At 45.9% G+C, this 20,946-nt stretch overlaps 1 protein-coding gene across 5 annotated transcripts in view; it reads left to right on the forward strand.

Moving 5' to 3' along the window:
- Positions 1-20,946, forward strand: part of VPS13B (vacuolar protein sorting 13 homolog B) — a 790,826-nt gene that overhangs the window by 236,832 nt on the left and 533,048 nt on the right. For all 5 annotated transcript variants that reach the window (XM_083186988.1, XM_083186990.1, XM_083186987.1 and 2 more), the window contains exon 19: positions 151-324. In XM_083186988.1, coding sequence (XP_083043114.1) covers positions 151-324 — 174 coding nt within the window. The remainder of the gene's footprint in view (positions 1-150; positions 325-20,946) is intronic.

The following is a 20,946-nucleotide window of genomic DNA, read 5'->3' on the forward strand; positions in this document are numbered from 1 at the left end:
GGCTGAAAAGGACAAAACTGGTTATAACTAAACTTTTTTTTAAATATTTTTCATTTACCTAAATCAAATGAGACCTTTAGCTTTTTTTTGTAGTAGTATTTTTTACTACATAGAGTATACAACTTATTTTTTTTTATTTTTTTTGGAAAGGTGAAGTAGGAAAAGAAAAGCTGATTCCGCTGATCCAAGGTCCCTCGGACACAAAGGACCTCCACAGGAGCAAGTGGCTGAAGGAGAGCCGGAGGCCAGAGTCTTTGCTAGGCCCAGACCTGATCGCCTTTACAATCCAGGTTCCTGAGCAGATGGACTACTGCCACAGCTCTGGTGAGTGTAAAACCTCCATAACCGTGCGATCATGTTACATCCCGTTACCCAAAGCCGTTCTCTTGGGAGATTTAATATAAAATGTGCTAAGTGACAAACTGTATCTGTTTCACATACGGAGACCGTATATTGCTGCAATATTGCTTCGACAGACGTTGCAACAATCTATTTGTTTTCTGTTTCTAATGTGTCTTAAAGTGATATAAATGTGGCAGATTGCTTAACCTTTACTGTTATTTGAATACCTTGGAATTTTGGTCTTTTTGTATGGAAGTGCTATGATTGTGTCGTACCCAGCTTGTATATTTCTAAAGGCAAATATTCAAACAATTTTTTAAAATTTCCTGACCTGTTTTCTTTCTTTTGGAATTTTGCATGAAATCCAGTTATGTTCAGTTATTCTATAGTGTTTATATGGTTGTCTATTTACCCTTTTATACTGAGATGTCTATTGTCTGAAGAGCGCAATAAAGTTTTGTACAAGAGTTTGTTTATATTTAGGTCAATACGGACGGTGTAATGGTTAGCATTACTGCCTCACAGCATTGAGGTCATGAGTTCGATTCCCACCATGGCTCTAACAGTGCAGAGTTTGTATATTCTCCCCGTACTTGCGTGGGTTTCCTCCGGGTACTCCGGTTTCCTCCCACAATTCAAAAATATACTGGTAGGCTAATTGGCTCCCAACAAAAATTAACCCTAGAATGTCTGTGTGTGCGTGTACATGTGGTAGGGAACATAGATTGTAAGCACCACTGGGGCAGGGACTGATTTGAATGTTTAACTATACTCTGTAAAGTGCTGCGGAATCTGTGTGCGCTATATAAGAAACTGATAATAATAATAATATATTTTTCATAAGAGAGATGCTATTGGAGACAGTACTGTTGGCTTTATGATATCACATTACTGTAGGTATGGTGGCACAGTGGGCAGCTTTGCTGCCATGTCTTCCTCCAGGTTCTCCAGTTGTGTTCTACTATAGCATGCTGGTAGGTTAACTGGCTGCTACGTAGTGTTGTGTGTCTGCCTGTAGTAGAGAACCTGGATTATTATATGCACTTAGGCAGTGAGTAAACATTCTCTGATTGTAAAGCTGTGTGTCATGTTGCCACTTTTCCTATGAATGCTATGAATAATTACAGTTAGGAAGAAGACGCTAGGTTGCATTAATTACTGTATTTTATTGCCTGTATTTATAAATAATGTGCTGAGACAGCAGTCTTAAATCAGGTGTGCACAAGGCCAATATTGACCCAGTATGATTGTTTTGGGCCACTTCGGAACAACATATTTTGGTATATTCCTCAGTGTATATGCCCTATATGCATGTGCCTGCAGACCTAACTTGGTTGGTCCCGCTGCATGGCGCGATAATGTTAGTGACCGCAACATATAAGGTGCAATACATTACATTGTTCACTGTGTACCCAGGATCCAACATGTCAGCCATTCGGGGTGCTAGAGTGGCAGATGCCACTATTGTGGAGGTCACTGACTCAGGAACAAAGTGACAGTTGGGGAGGAACCTGGGACTGACTGGGAGAGCATTCGATAGTGCCTTAAATCATGAATTTTGTAACAGAATTGATGCAAATAATTTGAATTCTCCATTTCTTTTGTTTACACGATGTCCAGGAGTATATATGTCAGTGTGCCAATTTATTGGGGTAGCATTTTTTCTCTACCGTCCAATGGGATACTGGGCTTCACTACTATGGGGATTGAGACCTCCGCAGGAGAGACAGGCACATAAAAGAACTTTCAGTGTGGGTGCACTGGCTCCTCCCCTCAATCTCCCTCCACTAGTCAGTTTTGAAAAATGTGCCTCAGGAGAGGCAGTGCTTCTGGATGCTCCAGAGTTTTTCTACATTTTTTTTCAAAGTTTGTTATTTTGGGGCGCTGTGGTGACCACACAGCTGTCCTGCTTCGTGGGTGTCAGGGGAAGGGTCAGTCCCCGACCTCTTCAGGTGCAGAGCTGACCCTGCTACAGGACAATTCGGTCCTGCGTGGGACTTGTCACCGCACAGCATTGCGCTGTGGCGAGCAAGTCCCCTAGCCGCCGCACACCCCTGACAGGTCAGAAGACTTCAGTGGTGAGTACAGGCTGGGGGTCCCACAAGGGGTCCCCGCAGCCATTTCTGGTGCGACAAGACGACGGCTAGTAATGGCGGCTCTCCAGCAGGGACTGCGTGAACACCACGTCTGGTAACTGGCATAGGGGTGCTGCCGCTGGACCACCAGGGACACCCCTCAGGTTGTAATGTATTATATATATATTTTACACCTTTATTATATGTCAGTATAAATATATATAGAAGCGCCAGCTCTGTGTACAGGGGGTGGGGCTTCACTCAGAGCGGGACCAAGCTCTGCTGGGCGCGCGCTGTCACTTCCTGCTTCTTCACACGCTGCCAGACTCCATTACAGAGGGCTCCTCACTGGCGTGGTGGATCCGGGTACTTGCAGCACGGCAGAGACAGCAGGTTTTTTACAGCGATTTAGCGCTGCTGCGCTATCTGGCTTACTCAGAAACTGTGTTTGTTCATATCACTGTGTTAGCGTTACCAGCTCACCCAGATCTGTGAGTTCAGGTTAAGGGTGCACTTGGCTCCCCAATTGCTCTGTTTTTTCCCCACTGATTAGTTACTTATCACAGCATAAAACAAGCACATAGTCTGTTTTTCACATCCAGCTGTGTGGGGTGTGCACGTGTGTGACTGCGTGGGGGTTGTGTTGTACTGCAGACATTGTAGTACTGTCTCATCATGGTGAAAAAGTTCACTTGTATGGTGTGTAGCACCAAGTTTGTGCCAAAATCACAGTCCCAGGTTACTTGTGAGGCTTGTATGTCACCACAGCCCAGTAGTGCTGACACTCAGATCAGTGGGGTGCCCCCAAAGCTTGTGGGGCCGTCTCAGGCTGACGAGCAGGAGCCTGTTTGGGCCTCCAACATAAAGACCCTGTTGGATTCTGTGGCTTCACAGCTTTCCAATAACACTCAGCAAACGCAGAGGGTTCAGAGAGAATTGTCCATGTTAGCTGCCAGGGTGGATATTCTTCATACTCTTAGTGTACCTCCTCCCGCACAGCCTCAAAAGAGGCCGGCTACTGCGATGGCCCCTGATTCAGACGATGATGATGAGGACATACTAGAGGAGGGTGAGGAGCAGGTTCTGCAGGAACCAGTCCCTGAGGCAGCAGTGCATGGGCCTGAACCGCTTATCAGGGCCATCAGGGATGTTTTAGATCTCCCAGTGGAGGCATCCGCAGAAGGAGATCCTTTCTTCATGACTCAGAGGAAACAGCCAGTGTACTTCCCTGAGCAGGCGGAGTTAGAAACTGTGTTCAGGGCTGCTTGGCAAAACCCTGATAAAAGGTTTACTATTTCAAAAAGGTTCACAAATGCCTATCCTTTTGAACCTTTGGGCAGGAAGAAGTGGGAGGAGCCACCGGTAGTGGACTCATCTGTCTCCCGCCTTTCTAAGAAGGTGTTGCTACCGGTCCCAGGTGTATCCACCCTTAAAGACGGGGCGGACAGGAGGCTGGAAGCTACCCTCAAGTCCATATATACGGCTAGTGGGGCATCCCAACACCCAGTTTTAGCCAGCTGCTGGATGGCTAAGGCCATTCATACCTGGTCAACCCAGATTCAAGAAGGGTTGTTAGGTGACATGACTGTGGCCCAGATAGGCGACAGCCTGAGGCACATTCAGGATACCGCTAAGATCCTGTGTGAGGCGCAAAAGGAATTGGGCGCAATAAACGCGCGAAATTCAGCCATGGCGGTTTCAGCCAGACGGGCTTTGTGGCTACGTCAGTGGTCTGCTGACGTAGATTCAAAGAAGAGTGTGGAGGGTATTCCCTTTACAGGAGAATGGCTTTTTGGGAGTGAATTAGACGGTTGGATTTCCAAGGCCACGGCAGGGAAATCTACCTTCCTCCCATCAGCTCCCACGGTGGCAAAGCGTACCTTCACAGGTACTTCCCAGCAGTCCTTTCGTGGGAACAGGTTTCGCCCCAAGGCCAGGGGCGCCTCTAATGCCAACAGAGGCACAAGAGGCAAGTTTAGGAAGCCCAACTCCTCCAACACCCAGGACCGTCCAAATGCCGCAGCGTCCTCTAAGCCTGCAGCATGACGGGGTTTTCCCGCCACGAGACTCTCTCGCGGTGGGAGCGCGATTGTTGCATTTCAGTCATGTGTGGGACGCCTCGGGTCTGGATTCCTGGGCCAGGGGTCTCATTTCACTAGGTTACAAGCTGGAATTCGACAAGCCCCCTCCCAGAAGATACTTCAGGTCGGCTCTTCCAGCGTCACAGGAGGACCAGGTTCGCCTCCAGGGGGCCATTACCAGGCTGCTTCAGTCTCAGGTAATTGTACCAGTTCCAAGCACGGAGCGGGGCCAGGGATATTATTCCAACCTATTCCTGGTACCGAAGCCAGACGGCTCAGTAAGGCCCATCCTGAATTTAAAATCACTGAACCCCTTCCTGCGTGTGTTCAAGTTCAGGATGGAGTCCTTGCGCTCAGTGATCGCCAGCCTAGAGAGAGGGGAGTTCTTGGCCTCCATAGACGTCAAGGACGCCTATTTACACATCCCTATCTGGCCCCCACACCAAATCTATCTCAGATTTGCCTTGGGGAACGACCATTACCAATTCCGGGCCTTGCCTTTCGGCCTGTCGACTGCCCCGAGGGTTTTTACAAAGATAATGGCGGAAATGATATCACTACTCAGACTCCAAAGGGTGAATGTCGTGCCATACCTGGACGACCTGCTTATAAAGGCAGGGTCGGCAGAGGCTTTGAGGAGTGCTCTCAATCTGTCCATACGAGTCCTAAGAGACCACGGGTGGATTCTGAACATGTCCAAATCATCGCTGGTTCCGACCCAGAGGATGGTTTTCTTGGGCATGATACTGGATACATCGGAACAAAGAGTCTTTCTGCCGATGGAAAAGGTCAGTGCACTTCAGCAGCTGGTCAGGGAGGTTCTAGGGTCTCCTCTGGTACAGATCCATCTTTGCCTCCGACTTCTAGGCAAGATGGTGGCTTCTTTCGAAGCAATACGATTTGGCCGTTTCCATTCCAGGATTTTTCAATTGGACATTCTGACAAAATGGTCCGGCTACCCCCTGCAGATGCGTAGAAGGATTGGACTTGCACCAAAAACCAGGATCTCGCTACAGTGGTGGCTAGATTCATCCAATCTGTTAGCAGGCAGACGGTTCCAGATCCAGGACTGGACTCTGGTAACCACGGACGCCAGCCTGAGGGGCTGGGGGGCGGTGACACAGGGAGTCCGCCTCCAGGGTCGATGGACTCCACTGGAGTCAGGCCTGCACATCAACAAGCTGGAGTTGCGGGCGGTCTACTATGCCCTGTTACAGGCAGCTCCATTGTTACAGGGCAAGGCGATTCAGGTCCAGTCGGACAATGCTACCACTGTGGCCTATATAAACCGGCAGGGTGGTACCAAGAGCATGCCCTGCATGAGAGAAGCATCAAAGATTCTGTCTTGGGCGGAATGGAATGTCCAGGCCCTGTCTGCCATTTTCATCCCGGGGATCGACAATTGGGAGGCGGACTTCCTGAGTCGTCACGACCTTCACCCGGGAGAGTGGGGCCTTCACACTCAAGTGTTCGATGCCATAGTGGATCTGTGGGGGCTCCCTCAGATCGACCTGATGGCTTCACGACTGAACCACAAGGTAGCGATGTACTGTGCACGGACCAGAGACCCAGGGGCGATAGCGGTGGACGCTCTCACCTGGACCTGGGATTTCCAATTGGTGTACCTGTTCCCACCTCTCCCATTGTTGGCTCGGGTGCTAAAGCGGCTCCGGCATCAGGGGACGGAGGCCATTCTGGTGGCACCAGATTGGCCAAGAAGGGCCTGGTACGGGGACATTCAGGCCATGCTAGTGGAAGACCCGTGGCGTCTGCCCATAAGAAAAGATCTGCTCCTCCAGGGCCCGTTCGTCTTTCAGGACTTACAGCGGCTACGTTTAACGGCCTGGAGGTTGAGCGGCAGATCCTAGTCCACAAGGGTCTACATCCCTCTGTCGTCAATACAATGATCAAGGCCAGGAAACCGGTGACGGCTTCACACTATCACGTCATATGGCGAAGATATATTGCCTGGTGTGAGAAGAATGACTTGCCTCCGGACAGTTTTCGTCTAAACAACCTGCTACGCTTCCTGCAGGCTGGTTTGGATAAGGGGCTCAGATTGGGTTCCTTAAAGGTCCAAATTTCCGCGCTGTCAGTGTTTTTCCAGAGAAGGATTGCGGCCTTGCCGGAAGTGCAAACCTTCTTACAGGGGGTTCTGAGGATTCAGCCCCCCTTTGTGCCTCCCACTGCACCATGGGATTTGGAAGTGGTTCTCACTTTCTTAAAATCTGCCCGGTTTGTTCCACTGGAGGAGTCTGAACTGCGACACCTCACTTGGAAGACTGTTGTTCTGCTGGCTCTGGCTTCGGCCAGGAGGGTATCCGAGCTTGGGGCTTTATCATGTCGGAGCCCTTACCTTGTGTTCCACAACGATAGGGCGGAGCTCAGGACCAGACCACAATTCCTTCCAAAGGTGGTGTCAGGGTTCCACCTAAACCAACCTATTGTGGTCCCTTCTAGCGCGGCACATCCGGATATTCCTGAGTCCTTAGATGTGGTCCTAACCCTTAAAGGGTATGTCAAGCGCACAGCGAGGATCCGGAAGACGGACAGCCTTTTTGTGCTCTATGATGCGCAGAAGAAGGGGTTACCTGCTTCAACGCGTACCATTGCCAGGTGGATAAGATGTACTATCCAACAGGCCTATGCATCAGCTGGTTTATCGCTTCCTTTTTCAGTAAAGGCTCATTCAACCAGGTCTGTAGGTACCTCTTGGGCGGCTGCTCGAGGGGTGTCGGCAATGCAGCTCTGCAGGGCCGCAACTTGGTCAGGGCAACACACATTTGTGAAGTTCTACAAGTTTGACACCCTGGCCAGGGAGGATTCCCAGTTCGGGAATGCGGTTCTACAGCAGAATCCGCACGTTCCCACCCGTTCTGGTAGCTTTGGGACCTCCCCATAGTAGTGAAGCCCAGTATCCCATTGGACGGTAGAGAAAATAGGATTTTGGGTACCTACCGGTAAATCCTTTTCTCGTAGTCCATATGGGATACTGGGAGCCCACCTCGGTGCGGCTTTTCTGCTGTCAGATACTATTTCATTATTAGGCTTATTGCCTTGTTTTCTATAGGATAGATATGTCTATAGACTTGTTTTCTAGTTACAGGTGTCCTCTTAAGTTGTTAGGATTCACCTCTTTTATATGTTGTTGTTCGGTTGGGTGTGCTGGATGAATCTCACCACAATACATTATCACATACTCCTCACATGCTCTCCTTCGGCACAGTTTTTGCATTAACTGACTAGTGGAGGGAGATTGAGGGGAGGAGCCAGTGCACCCACACTGAAAGTTCTTTTATGTGCCTGTCTCTCCTGCGGAGGTCTCAATCCCCATAGTAGTGAAGCCCAGTATCCCATATGGACTACGAGAAAAGGATTTACCGGTAGGTACCCAAAATCCTATTTTTTTTTTTAAGCTTATAAACGGCATAAAAATTTACACTATGCAATAATTAGGCTGATCAACCAATTTTCAGCTACTTATTTTATGAAGTATAAGTGATTGGATCTTCTTTAATGCATGTCATTTCTCCAAAAGTCGATAACATACACATTTTCTTGTGTATATATGAATCACCGATCTTCTGTCCGACATTTCTGTCTAAACAAATTACAGCAAACTAAAACAAATGGAGGAATTAACTTTCTTAATGTTTTACTATAATCCTTTGCAGCCCATACTAGATACAGTATATAAAGGACTGGTTAAGAGAACGAGACTTATACACTAATGCCTCACTTGAAAGAGAATTTCAGGAATGAAGTCGTCTCACTAGTTTTCTTCAGATGCTTGATCAGGAAGTTTCACTGACACCGCTAGATAATCCATTACTTTGGCAAACTAGAAAAACTTGGCATTTGTTGAGGCACACATTTGGATTAAATGCGCACAAATCTCTATCTTCCTTTTATAGTTAATCCTGAATTTCAAAATGGACAATCTCTTTATCCATTTAATCAATAGAAAACACATGGAGTAGATGTAGTTGGTAGGTTGACTTGTGGGTCCGATAGGAGGCCTTTCACGTTCCAGGAAGCCATAGAGCAATACCTCCCATAAGAGACTTTCCCTCTTGCATTTACAGGCTCAACTAGTTCGGTAATTAGAGCTTTTTCAAATTCCGACTGGCATAACCCAGTAGATACTTTGATACAATCTCTATCCCTAACAGGTAGAGCTATCTCAATTATTTATTGAACACCAGCGGCCTTCCAAGGCTCTGCTTCCCCCAGTGGAGTCCCTCCAGAGCCCCGGTGGCCGGACATATGTTTACAGGGCAGCACAGTGGAAGGCTTCTTCATATACCCCTCCTGCACTGCAAAGTGCGCCTCCTCATTCACTGCCCTGTGTGATGTTGCGCAGCGCGACATCACATAGGCGCCACTGTGCACAGCTCTGCAACAGTGCAACGGTCCAGCCGATATTCATACGTCTGGGAACAGGATTTGCCAGCGGATACTGGTGACAGTGGCTCCCTGCCTGTTGCTGTTGCGCCTGACCTTTCCCGTCACCGTCAGGAGAGAAGACCCATGGAGCCAAGTCGTATGCATACCTCCCAATGAAGGAAGAGGAATGCAAGTGATTGTAAGAGTTCAGAGACCATAAAAGTTAAATCTACTAAGGTTGAGGAACACCATATTGTATACATACTTAATAATGAACAGGGGGGGCAGCATAGTAATGGACAATGGGGAGAGGACACAGATTAATCGATTGGACACAGAGGGTGAGAGTGGGATATAGTAATAGAGACAAAGGGGGACACATAGTATTGAACATGGGGGATATAATGGTATTAGACAGAGGAGGGACAAAATAATAATGGAGACAGGCGGGGTGGCACAGTAATTGACACATGGGTACTGACAGAGGGACGACAACACAGTAATGGACGCAAGGAGATGACATAGTAACGGGGGGGGGGGGGGGCAGTTGCAATGCAAAAGTCAAGTCTAGGGGGCACCAGCCAAAATCCTGCCTAGGGCATCAAACTGGATAGGGCCGGTTCTGCCGGAGTGGGCTTTATTTGGTATACAGTACTTCCCCCTAATATCCGCATCACACAGGGCGGTGGGTGTTTTTTGTTGGCCAATGGCTGCTAGCTGAACTATCCTACAGGCTTGGCTACAGCCTCTTCCACCCTCACTTTCCCTTTTCAAGGCTAAATGACATTATTTGTTCAGAATGCAATGGGTTGAAGTTGTTGAAAAGAGAAATTCAATTAGAAAAATTCTTTCTCATTTGGGAAATGTACTTTACTTTACCAACCCCATTAAAAACACAAATACACAAGAGCTAGGAAAATCCATCCTTGTATACTCTGCAGCTAGCAGCAAACGATCCCCCAATTCAATTATAAGGTGATGCTTAAGGGTGGTTGAGATTCATTCCTGCACATTTCATACACACTTTTCATGGGTGGGGGTGCGGGGGAGGAGTCGGCGGTGCACCGACTGATTTATAAATACAAATAGCATTCAGAATAGAATATCTATACCTACAGAACACACCCAAGAAAATAGATTTGAACCCATGACCTTCATATTGCACTCAAACACCTTACTCGTTGAACTATAACACATATGTGTGACTGGAGGTGACCGAATGATGCCAGGGATTAAACAAGAGGAAGTTGGATGCGAGACGGATTATAACAGAACATTGACAGGAGCTGCAGAACAGCGCCCTCTGCCTTATGATGCCCTGTGTGGTGTCATGTCGCACAACCAAAGTCACGGCCCTGGCTTGTCCGTATTAATTCCCTGATCAGAAATACAAGGCGAAAAGTGTTTCGTTGTCAGGAAATGCTGCTTTTTTACATCTCCATGGCCGAAGCAGTGGGTAAATGGGTGGTCTCCTCTGCCAAGGAAAAAGGGTAATCCACTGGCTGGGAAATCTGATCTGTTTTTGAAGGAGGTCTGAGTCCTACTTCTTGATCTTCCCTTTGTCCGCCTCCGAGCTTTCTTACTACTAGAACAATAAATTTCAGTAAGTATCGTAGTGCGTGTCGGAACCAGCCATAGCAGTGATCACTCATACACACAGTATGCAAAACGTACACCAAATCTAGTTCCACTTCTTTTCTTTCTGCCTCTTAGTAACTGACCTCGTACTTTGCAATCCTTGCCAGTATTCCCACTGCGACTCTAGTGCAAGAGGAGGGAAAAAAAACTTATCCTCTCGATGACAGAGCTTGCCCGAATGATTTCATGCTCCTCGGATTTTTGTTCACGGGAATTAGGGGCAAAGTGAACATGCAGCTGAATACAGCGTCTATTTTTAAAAAGTTAAAATTGCATTATTGGAACGAAATGAAGAGATGCAGGTGTTCCCCCAGCGCGGGTCCGCTGGGAGCACTTGATGGTCGATGCCTAAGAATGAAGAAAAAAAAAAAGTTGCATGTGTTTTTGGAGTCAAACAGCAGCTGCGAGACGAGGATTTATGCTTTTTCTCAGAACTTTGGGATTTCAAAATGTTACATTTAATCACAGGCACAGAAAACAGAGCAAATGTTAAAGATGTTACATCTAAAAGCAGCAGGCTGATTTCTTTACCATACCCGGCCAGTTGTGGGAATACAGAAACAAAGTGATCTTTAATCTTAATATGAGCAATTTGAAAAGGATTACGCCCTTTGCCAGAACTCAGAATCCTACTCCCGATTTTGTTTTTAATTTTTTATTTTTTTTTCTTCTTGTTCAAAGTTTGCAATTGCACAGCATAAAGATCTTATCCACTTAATTACTTTAAAATCTGGTTTATTCTCATTATTCTGTGTTTCAAAGTAGCAGCGGTTGGGGCTGCATAATACCAGTGCAGAGAGAACAAGGTTCCACTCTGTGGATTAATTCAGATTTCAGAAAGCACAGTCCGCAGTGGCTGATAAAAAAAAAGTTAAACTGCAGATAATGAGCAATAAATTAGGTCTGAGAATCCCATTATCTGGAACCAGGCTCATGTGGCGACGTGTGGACAAGCAAAGATGTTTCTTGCTTACCAAGGTGGCGGTTTTTGCCATCTGTTGAGACTTATCAGCAATATCAGATTTTACTGCAGTATAGGAGTATATAATTTAGAGCTGTCTGGGCATTTAAAAAGGAAAAAACGTAATTGGTCATCTTATATAATAAAAAGCTAATATTGTTCCTCACCTCTATGGAAGGAATGCAAGTGTTTTGCATGCTGGTGACCACTAGATGGCACACAACAGAGTACTGTAATTTAAATGTTGTTTCCATTCGGTCGCGTAACCGACATCATTACTATTTTGATTTTCTGCCATTTTGACGTGCTGGTAACGTTTATTTATAAATATGGAGTATTTTTTTCTTCAGTTGTATTTCGTACATTCACATATCGCACGTATCAATCTATGTAGCTTGTTGCGTCCTAGATGCAATAAATCAAATCATTAATGGTGCATTCACTTCCTGGGGCATTCGTCTCCTGGTGGCTAATGTACCAGTGTCAGACGTACAACCGTCTATTTATGTATTATTTATTCATTAACAGTTTCCTATATAGCGCACACATATTCTATATACCCTACTACATGTACACGCACACACATTCATTCTAAAGTTAATTTTGTTGGGATCCAATTGTCCTACCAGTATATTTTTGGATTGTGGGAGGAAACAGGAGTACCTGGAGGAAACCCACGCAAGAACAGGGTTCAACTTAAAATCTGTATTTATTTACACTGTATACATACCTCTCAAATGTCCCTCCTACTGTTGGGATAGTCCCAATTGTAAAGGGACTGCCCCTAAACCAGAGGGTTATTTATTATATTTATCACCAGTTATTTTATATAGCGCACACATATTCCGCAGCGCTTCACAGAGAATATTTGACCATTTACATCAGTCCCTGCCCCAGTGGAGCTTACAATCTATATTCACTACCACATGTATATGCACACACGGACATTCTAGGGTTAATTTGTTGGGAGCCAAATAACCAACAAGTATATTTTTAGAGGAAACAGGAGTACCCGGGGGGAAACTGACGCAAGTACAGGGAGAATATACAAACTCTGCATGATTAGGGCCATGGTGGGAATCAAACCAGGTGCCGGATGGCCTTACGATAGTCGGTATTCCAGTAGACCAATTTCGTAATCCTGTTAAAAGCCTGACAGTCATGCTGTTCTCCCTTGTGGGGGGCCATTACTGCCTCATAGCGCTGTGGTCATGGGTTCGATACCCACCATGGCTCTAACTGGGCATAGTTTGTATATTCTCCCTGTACTTGCGTGGGTTTCCTCCGGGTACTCCGGTTTCCTCCCATAATCCAAAAATATACCGGTAGGTTAATTGGCTTCCAACAAAAAAGGGGTCTGAGAGCAACAAAGCCCCTTGCAGGCTCGATGGCTCGCCACAGGTTCTATTCCCCCATTATAGAGGCATTTTGAAGTCGAGATTCCGATGTCGGTGTACTGACCCTCGGAATCCCGACTGTCGTTCCGTCATCCGGCACCCCATAACCCTAACCTCCCATCATCAAAATGTAATGCTTTGTAATAAAGTGCTCTCTAAATCTCATGGTACTAGGGCTGGGCAGTGTGCTGTAAATTATACTGACCGTGTCAATCTGCAAGTCAAATAATCACTTTGCAACCACTTTTATGTGAGCCTCTCCTGAGTGATTGAATTAGGGGTTTTCACTTGACCAGTTCAGGAGTTAATCATTCCTCTCAAGTCCCTCATTCCCATTTAGTGTAAAAACAAGTGTAAAAGTTAATCAGGTTTTCCTGTTATTTTGCTAACAAAGCATGGCCCAAGCTAGCCAGGAGGAAAGGTGACTCCGCGCAGCCTGTTTACCGGGTTAATTCCAGAACCGCTCACTGCCCTCCCTGAATTACTCATTTATTATACCCAAGGAGCAGTTTGCTCAGAGACTTTGACATCCTGGGAAAAATGTCGGCGTTCTGTGCCGTTAAAGGTTTGTGGCCTTGTCAGCAAGTAGGTGCCGTAATCGTCACATTGAGTATGGTCAGTGGCCCGGCCTTCTCTTGACAAACGTACTTGTATAGGAGAATTTTTTTTTTTAATTCTTTGGAATTTTTTAAAAATGAAAACAAGGCAAACGATGTATACATGTATACAGTATAGAGGACAATCTAGACAGACGCAAACAGTAAACAAATTGACATTACCACATGCAAAATGAACAATTACGTATCAAAACATAACCAGATGAGGTTGCTAGGTCGACACTATGAAGATCGACGTACAGTAGGTCCACCACTAAAGGTTAACACATAAATTAAGGTTGACATGGCTAAGATTAACAGGGTCGGAAGGTCAACACAAGCATTAGGGAACAATGGGAAGGTCAACAGTAAAAAAGGTAGACATTTTTTTTTTTTACTTTTTTGTATTATGCTGACTTATGCCGACAGGCCATATTTCATACCCTCCCATCCACTAGGGCGTGGAGAGAGTATATAATAGTGTGCCCGAATGCGAGGGGATGCGGTACATGGTTTTTACGTTGACTTTATTGGGACAAATAAACCATCAAAAACTTGTCAATCTCTTGCCTGTCGACCTTCCTTTTGCCGACTTAATGGTAGGTAATGTCGACCTTCCGACTCGATCAATCTTAGCCATGTTGACCTTTTTCATGTGTCAACCTAATCCCTGTTGATTCTAGGACCCATATCCAATTTCAGTTGCATCTTTTACACCCAGAATTGGGTAAAGCGAAGCGCGCGCTAGACAACATTTTCAACAATAGAACGACCATTCCCAACGACAAGTTTCTTATCATCCAGTGTGTTTATGATGGTCGTCAGCGATGTTTTCTGTTATCTGTACATGACGCTCAATCTAAAGATATCGTCAATGACTACTGGATGTGGCCACTGACGATATCTTTTGAAAAATTGCTCAGTGTGTACGCACAATATCTTTTGTCCAGGGCTCCAGCAAATTACCAGCCAATATCGTTCTTTGGTGCATGTCGTCCCCAGCTTAAATGTAAGTGTAATTACTAGGAATAACTGTTAGATGTGTAGGATTCAGCACAGGCAGGGATGTAGAGAGCAACATGGGCCTGAGTACTGCATGGAAAGGGTTTTTCGGCTGGAACAGGAGGCATGCCCATGTTCCTTACCTGACAATATATCTTACCAGAAAACAGAATGCTGGGTCAGTCCACGGAGGGCGACGTTTAGGTGGGAGTTGGAGTTTTATGGGGAATTGGATCACGCAACAGTATCTTATCTTGATCCAGGAAGCGGCTCCCTCCTCCTCCTTCTCAGTGATACGCCTCCTCCTTCTCAGTCATACTCCTCTTCCTTCTCGGTGATACTCCTCCTGCTTCTCTCGGTGATACTCCTCCTCCTTCTCGGTGATACTCTATTCCTTCTCAGTGATCTATGGGAATACCGTATGTGCACTGTAGTTGCATATGATTTAAGATTTGGAATCATGATTCTACTCATTGCTTATGTCCTGGATAGCCATAACCTGGGCTGCAGTAATTAATTGAGTTATAGAATGCCATTTCTATACATCTATGCTTTCTTTTAGTTATTCAGAAAGCACATTAGCCGTGGACCCAAGCTTCAGAAGGGTCTTACTGGGGTAAGGATTATTTCACTGTTAAGGTGCCCATAGACGGTCCGTTCCCGGACCATCCGTTTTGTACTATGCGATGCGCGCTCCCGCGCATCACATAGTACGGTACAAAAAGTATGTGCTGCACATACTTTTTGTACTAGCTAAACTTCGCATCGGATCGCATTGCATGCACACCGCATGCACTAGGCCTGCGATCCGATGCGAATCGTGCTAATTAAGACCCAAACGGATCCGTATGGGCCCCTTTAGATTAGTTTTTTTTGTATTTGACACAACATTGACGTGTACTGCTTGGTGCGCTGTTGGATTCACCTGCGGTTCAGCACACACCATTATCTCATTTATGCATGTGGTACAAGTTGCATAGAGCAGCAGGGAATTACTGTGTTGCTGTGTGACTTGTGTATTGAGTTGGCAGCCCCAGGCAATGACCTGTGCAGTCCAAATTACCGAGGTCTGTCTCATCCCTCTCTCTTTTTTAAAGCTATGAGATTGGAAAGTGTGTTAGCTGTTCCAGTAACCTCTATTTTTAGCACTCTGTTTAGATACTTAGCTCACATAAAAGACGGCTTAATAGCCATTATGTTCCTGTAATCTATGAATAGTGAAGGACACCACTGTGTTGTCAAAGTGGTTGAAGCAGTCAGTTCTCCTGGTGCCAGGTCCTAGCAGATGATTCCAGGCACACTCTGGTACAGAAGGGGAATCAGGAGACAGCAGCTTTACTGGTAGGAAGCCGACTAGAACACAGAACATGTGTCCATCGGATACATGGGAAATCAGAGCGCTAATGGATTAGTAATGCTTTCTGATAGGCATGTGCCGGGTTGCTTACTTTAAGCTATTACGGACAAGCTTCAATCCTGCTAATATCCGCAATTACAGTCAATTCACCTTAATCCATATTGAAAAGTGTGAATAAGCAAACTTCATAGCTGGTGGGTGGCTTTACTCCCATGGCGAATGAATGGGCCTTTGTGTTGTGCAAAGGATAGTCTGATCACCAAGTTTTAGCATTCTACTTATTGTAACGTAGATGTCATGACCAGCATTGTCTGCCTTTTGTTTTGTTTTTATTTATCTATTTACTTGAACCGTTTGTCTCCACCATCTTTTTACGTTCCCGGCGCCTTCAGCATTCGCACCAATGTGTCTTCCAATGACCCGAGCCTTCGGTCATTCAGTTTGTGCCTGGAGATGATGTCATCTACAGTTTCCACTGTCCCCAGCCAATCAGTTTATTTTAGGCGTTACCCTGGTCATTTAGACCCTGGTCACATGTTTTACATCTAAGCTTGGTCGTCTAAACGGGTTGCAAGTGATGGACTGGGGATTCCCCAACACAGATAGACCCTTTCAGACATGAGACTATATAAATAATGAAAATAAACTGCAGCAAGTGCTCTATTGATGTTAATGGCATTGGAGGGGAGGGATCAGGATGCATTCAACCAATCAGAAACTTTCTTAGTGACAGCCAAAATGACAAATCATTGAGAAAACATAAGACACTGGTAACGTGGTCTCTCAATAAAAACTATTTTGAGGTCTACCAGCTGTATCTGCTGTGATGGCAATAATCTGATTACTATCTGTAGAATATTGGGTCCGATTCAGAGGTAAAGGCAGCAGCGTTCGCAGCGGTGTCTGTCTGCAGCTGCCTGTCTGCAACTCTCACTATAGTCCTTCCCATGGCTACAGCTGTGCCCCCAAATGTGCAAGGAGTCACACTGAGTGTTGCGGTTTTAAGGTGCCCATACACTTGTGCAACGACTCAGAGGGCAGAAGTCACACGCGATCCTTCTTGAACCGACCTGAAGCTTCCTGGGCGGCCGGATCGCATACCATACACCGTATATGTTCCTTTTTTATACGATGTATCATATGCGATCCCAAAAAGGGCTGGGGGATCCGAGAAATCTATAGTGCAAGCCTTGCGATCTCCGGCTCCGATCCGTTACGTGAAATGCCACGAATTAGATTGAAATCAGAGGTAAATTGTACGATTTGATACTTTTCACACAATTTCTCAGCCCGATCCATCGAAATTAAATGAAAAAGGGTCCAAATTGTACTATTGTCTGGGGGCCTTTATACACCATCATGCCCTATGGCAGTTGTAGACTTTCGCTCTGAGAATGGTCCCCTATGTGAGTGTGTTCACAGCCATGTTACACTGACAATCCCACGGCATGCCCATACCACGGCTGTAAGACGGAACATCTCCATGTGCGCTCTAAGACCCCTTCCTGTCGCCTCCCGGGAACGCCTGCTGCTATTTATATCATCAGACTTCAGATTTACACAAGTTCAGCCTTCACGCCACTTTATTATGTTGGACTGTGACACAGAAAGCAGCGCTGTGCGAGGGGTACAGACCGCTTTACCACTAGAGCTGTGCCCACGCTGACTGGGTTATGTCAGCTGAATGGAATCCAGTTACAGGAAGATCTGCTCAGTCATCTCGCTGCAGGGCTTAGGGGCCATTAGTATAATGCGTATTTTAAAGGAAAGGTGTAAAAGTTCTAAAGCTGTCTAACGCTCCGCACGAAGGGCAAAAGGGGACCTCAGCCAAGAGATTACTCTCCGGCATTCTACAGTGTTTTGTGGCCCAAAGGAAAAGGCTGCTTTAAGAAGTGGACAGTGTCTTCATCAGCCTTCACCCATTTAGTATTGTGACCTCTCCAGAGTCCTGCACTGGTTCTGCCCAGACCACTGGCACAGGCGCCATGTTCCAGGAAACCTCTGCATTTTTATTATCATTCATTTATATGGGATCACAAGGGTTCCGCAGCATCTGACAAAAAGATAAAAAAGTGACTTACAGTACAAGGCAATTTGGGATAAGTACTGTACCTGGTAAATTAAATATAGTTGCATCAGGGGACAGGACACTGAAGTAGTTATTAGACTGGCAGAGACCCAGGGATAGGTGTCATTGAACAGATTTTATTTATGCATGCGCAAACATTATCCCCAAAGCTCAGCTGGGAGACCCTATGGGGGGGTATTCAATCAGTGCCAATGTTTCCAGACAGTTGGAAATATCGGTACTCACCTATTCAATGCTGTAGTTTTTAAAACGTCGGGTCTGTTTTGTCGGAAACGGCCACAGATTGTCGAATTTACTTTTTTTTTTTCCACTGCAGTTTTTTTCCCCACTGCAGTAGACAGGGGATAGAGAACACAGGCGCCTAGTAGTTCCTAAAAACCACGTACAAACTATATAAAAATATGGTACTTGTTTCCTAGCACGGCCACACCGATTTACATCGGGGTGGTCGTGTCGGAAAAATCGGGGTCGATCGCATCGCATGCGATTTGGTCGCATGCGATGCGATCGACGCGACCGACCGATTTTGGACCCGATTTTTTTTTTTAATGAAATGTAAATCGGGTCCCTGGGACCCGATTTTACATTGGATTCAATGTAGAATACAAGAAGGTATCAACCAAACGGTGCGCAATAAAGTACCTCGTGCAGCTATAAACAAATTCACACAGTAGAATAACACCTGTAACTACTGACAATAGGACAATGTAGAAAGAAAGATTGTGAATTTGAAACAACAGCGCTCAGGGTGACAATATGTAAAAAATAAATGAACAATACTTATGCTCATATAGGTACTGGATTGACTGGTTACACAGGATATAGTACCAAGTATTAACGTAATCTGGTTCTCCCCTAGTGATGAGACAGGGGAGACACAATACAACAAAAAATAGTGCAGATCAATTGGATAAAAGATATTTAATACAATAATTGCACTTACAATAAAGTGACTTTGGTAAAAGCACAAGACAAGAGATCCTTTGGGGCAAAAAAGCAGACAGATGGATAAGAGTCCTCAGGTCCTGGGTTCCCTGCTTCCGGAAACAGACAGCCACAGTCTGTTTTGTCGGAAACGGCCACAGATTGTCGAATTTACTTTTTTTTTTTCCACTGCAGTTTTTTTCCCCACTGCAGTAGACAGGGGATAGAGAACACAGGCGCCTAGTAGTTCCTAAAAACCACGTACAAACTATATAAAAATATGGTACTTGTTTCCTAGCACGGCCACACCGATTTTACATCGGGGTGGTCGTGTCGGAAAAATCGGGGTCGATCGCATCGCATGCGATTTGGTCGCATGCGATGCGATCGACGCGACCGACCGATTTTGGACCCGATTTTTTTTTTTAATGAAATGTAAATCGGGTCCCTGGGACCCGATTTTACATTGGATTCAATGTAAAATATTCCCAACCCCCCCAAATGTCACGGCGTACACCCCACCCCACGATAGACGCCATCCCGAAGCGTGGCGACGCAGCGGTGCGCGTCCTCCGACCTTTTCATTCCCCTACTATCCATGTCGGCGTGGAGTTGAGAACAGAATAGTGTGGCGAGCGCAGCGAGCCACCGAGCCCGAAGCGTGGCGAGCGCACGCGTATACCTGTGAAGTTATACGCGTCCCCTCGCGGGGCTCGCTGCGCTCGCCACGCTTCGGGCTCGGTGGCTCGCTGCGCTCGCCACACTATTCTATTCTCAACTCCACGCCGACGTGGATAGTAGGGGAATGAAAAGGTCGGAGGACGCGCACCGCCGCCCCTCGCGGGCTCGCTGCGCTCGCCACGCTTCGGGTTGCCGTCTATCGTGGGGTGACGACGGGGACATCTATAATGTGAAATGGGTCATATTGGCCCATTTCACATTTTTCAAATTTTTTCACGATTTCAATGTTAAAAAATCTTTTAACATTGAAGCCTATGGAAAAATCGGGGGCATCGCGTCGGGACCATTGTTAATGGTCCCGACCGACGCGATGCCCCCGATATTTTACCTTTCCCGACACGATTTCAATGTTAAAATATTTTTTAACATTGAAGCCTATGGGGAAATCGGGGGCATCGCGTCGGTCGCGTCGGGACCATTGTTAATGGTCCCGACCGACGCGATGCCCCCGATATTTTGTCTTAGCCGGCCAAATGGACCTGATTTCAAAGGAAATCGGGTCCATCGCGTTAATCGTGTACCTTAACTTAAGGTACACGATTACTCCCGATTGTGGCCGTGCTAGGAAACAAGTACCAAAAATATATAAATATATCATTTATATACACGATACAACATATAACGTGATAATAAAACGACAATAAAATACAATATATTTTATAATTAAGGGATACGATGGGACGACAAAAAAGGGCAGGGGAAAGGGGCGAAAAGGGTGATGGGGGTACAATAAAAAGCCTCCAGAATATCAGTATAAAAATTAATCAGGCCCACTTGATTTCTTTGTATAGTAAAACGAGTATGCCAGAAAGGTTACTTAGCTCCTTTCTATGGCTTAAGTCCTAGCCCAGTTCGGGTGCCTTGGCCCAGATTTTGGGGAGAACAGAGTAGTCCGACGGCTGAATTAGCCAAGAGGTTATGTGGAGGGTCCCACTATTTTTATATAGTTTGTACGTGGTTTTTAAGGACTGCAAGGCGCCTCTGTTCTCTATCCCCTGTCTACTAGTTACTTGGCCTATTAACCAAGTCGGCTTTTCGAGATTTGGGCAGCCGTCCCACAGACCAGAAGGGTCATGTGATTAGTATGATGACTGTTTTTTATTAAGAACTACCGTCACTTCACACTTATAGTGTTGGAATTGTGCGCCCGGGTCCTAGAGCTATCCCCAAAACTATACCTCTGTGAGGTGAAGTACCACTAGAGGCCACTCTATGGACCAAATTACTTCTTTGTATGCTAAAAGATGTCATATCAGAAATTGAAAGTAATTTTTGCAGGGACACAACTGTTTCCAAATTGCTGGATATGAAGAGAGGGAGCTGTGAAGACAGAAATTGGCGGTAGGAACAGACAAGG

The sequence above is a fragment of the Crinia signifera genome, chromosome 5 (assembly GCF_055691185.1).
Source record: "Crinia signifera chromosome 5, ASM5569118v1, whole genome shotgun sequence".
In the NCBI taxonomy this organism is placed as follows: domain Eukaryota; kingdom Metazoa; phylum Chordata; class Amphibia; order Anura; family Myobatrachidae; genus Crinia; species Crinia signifera.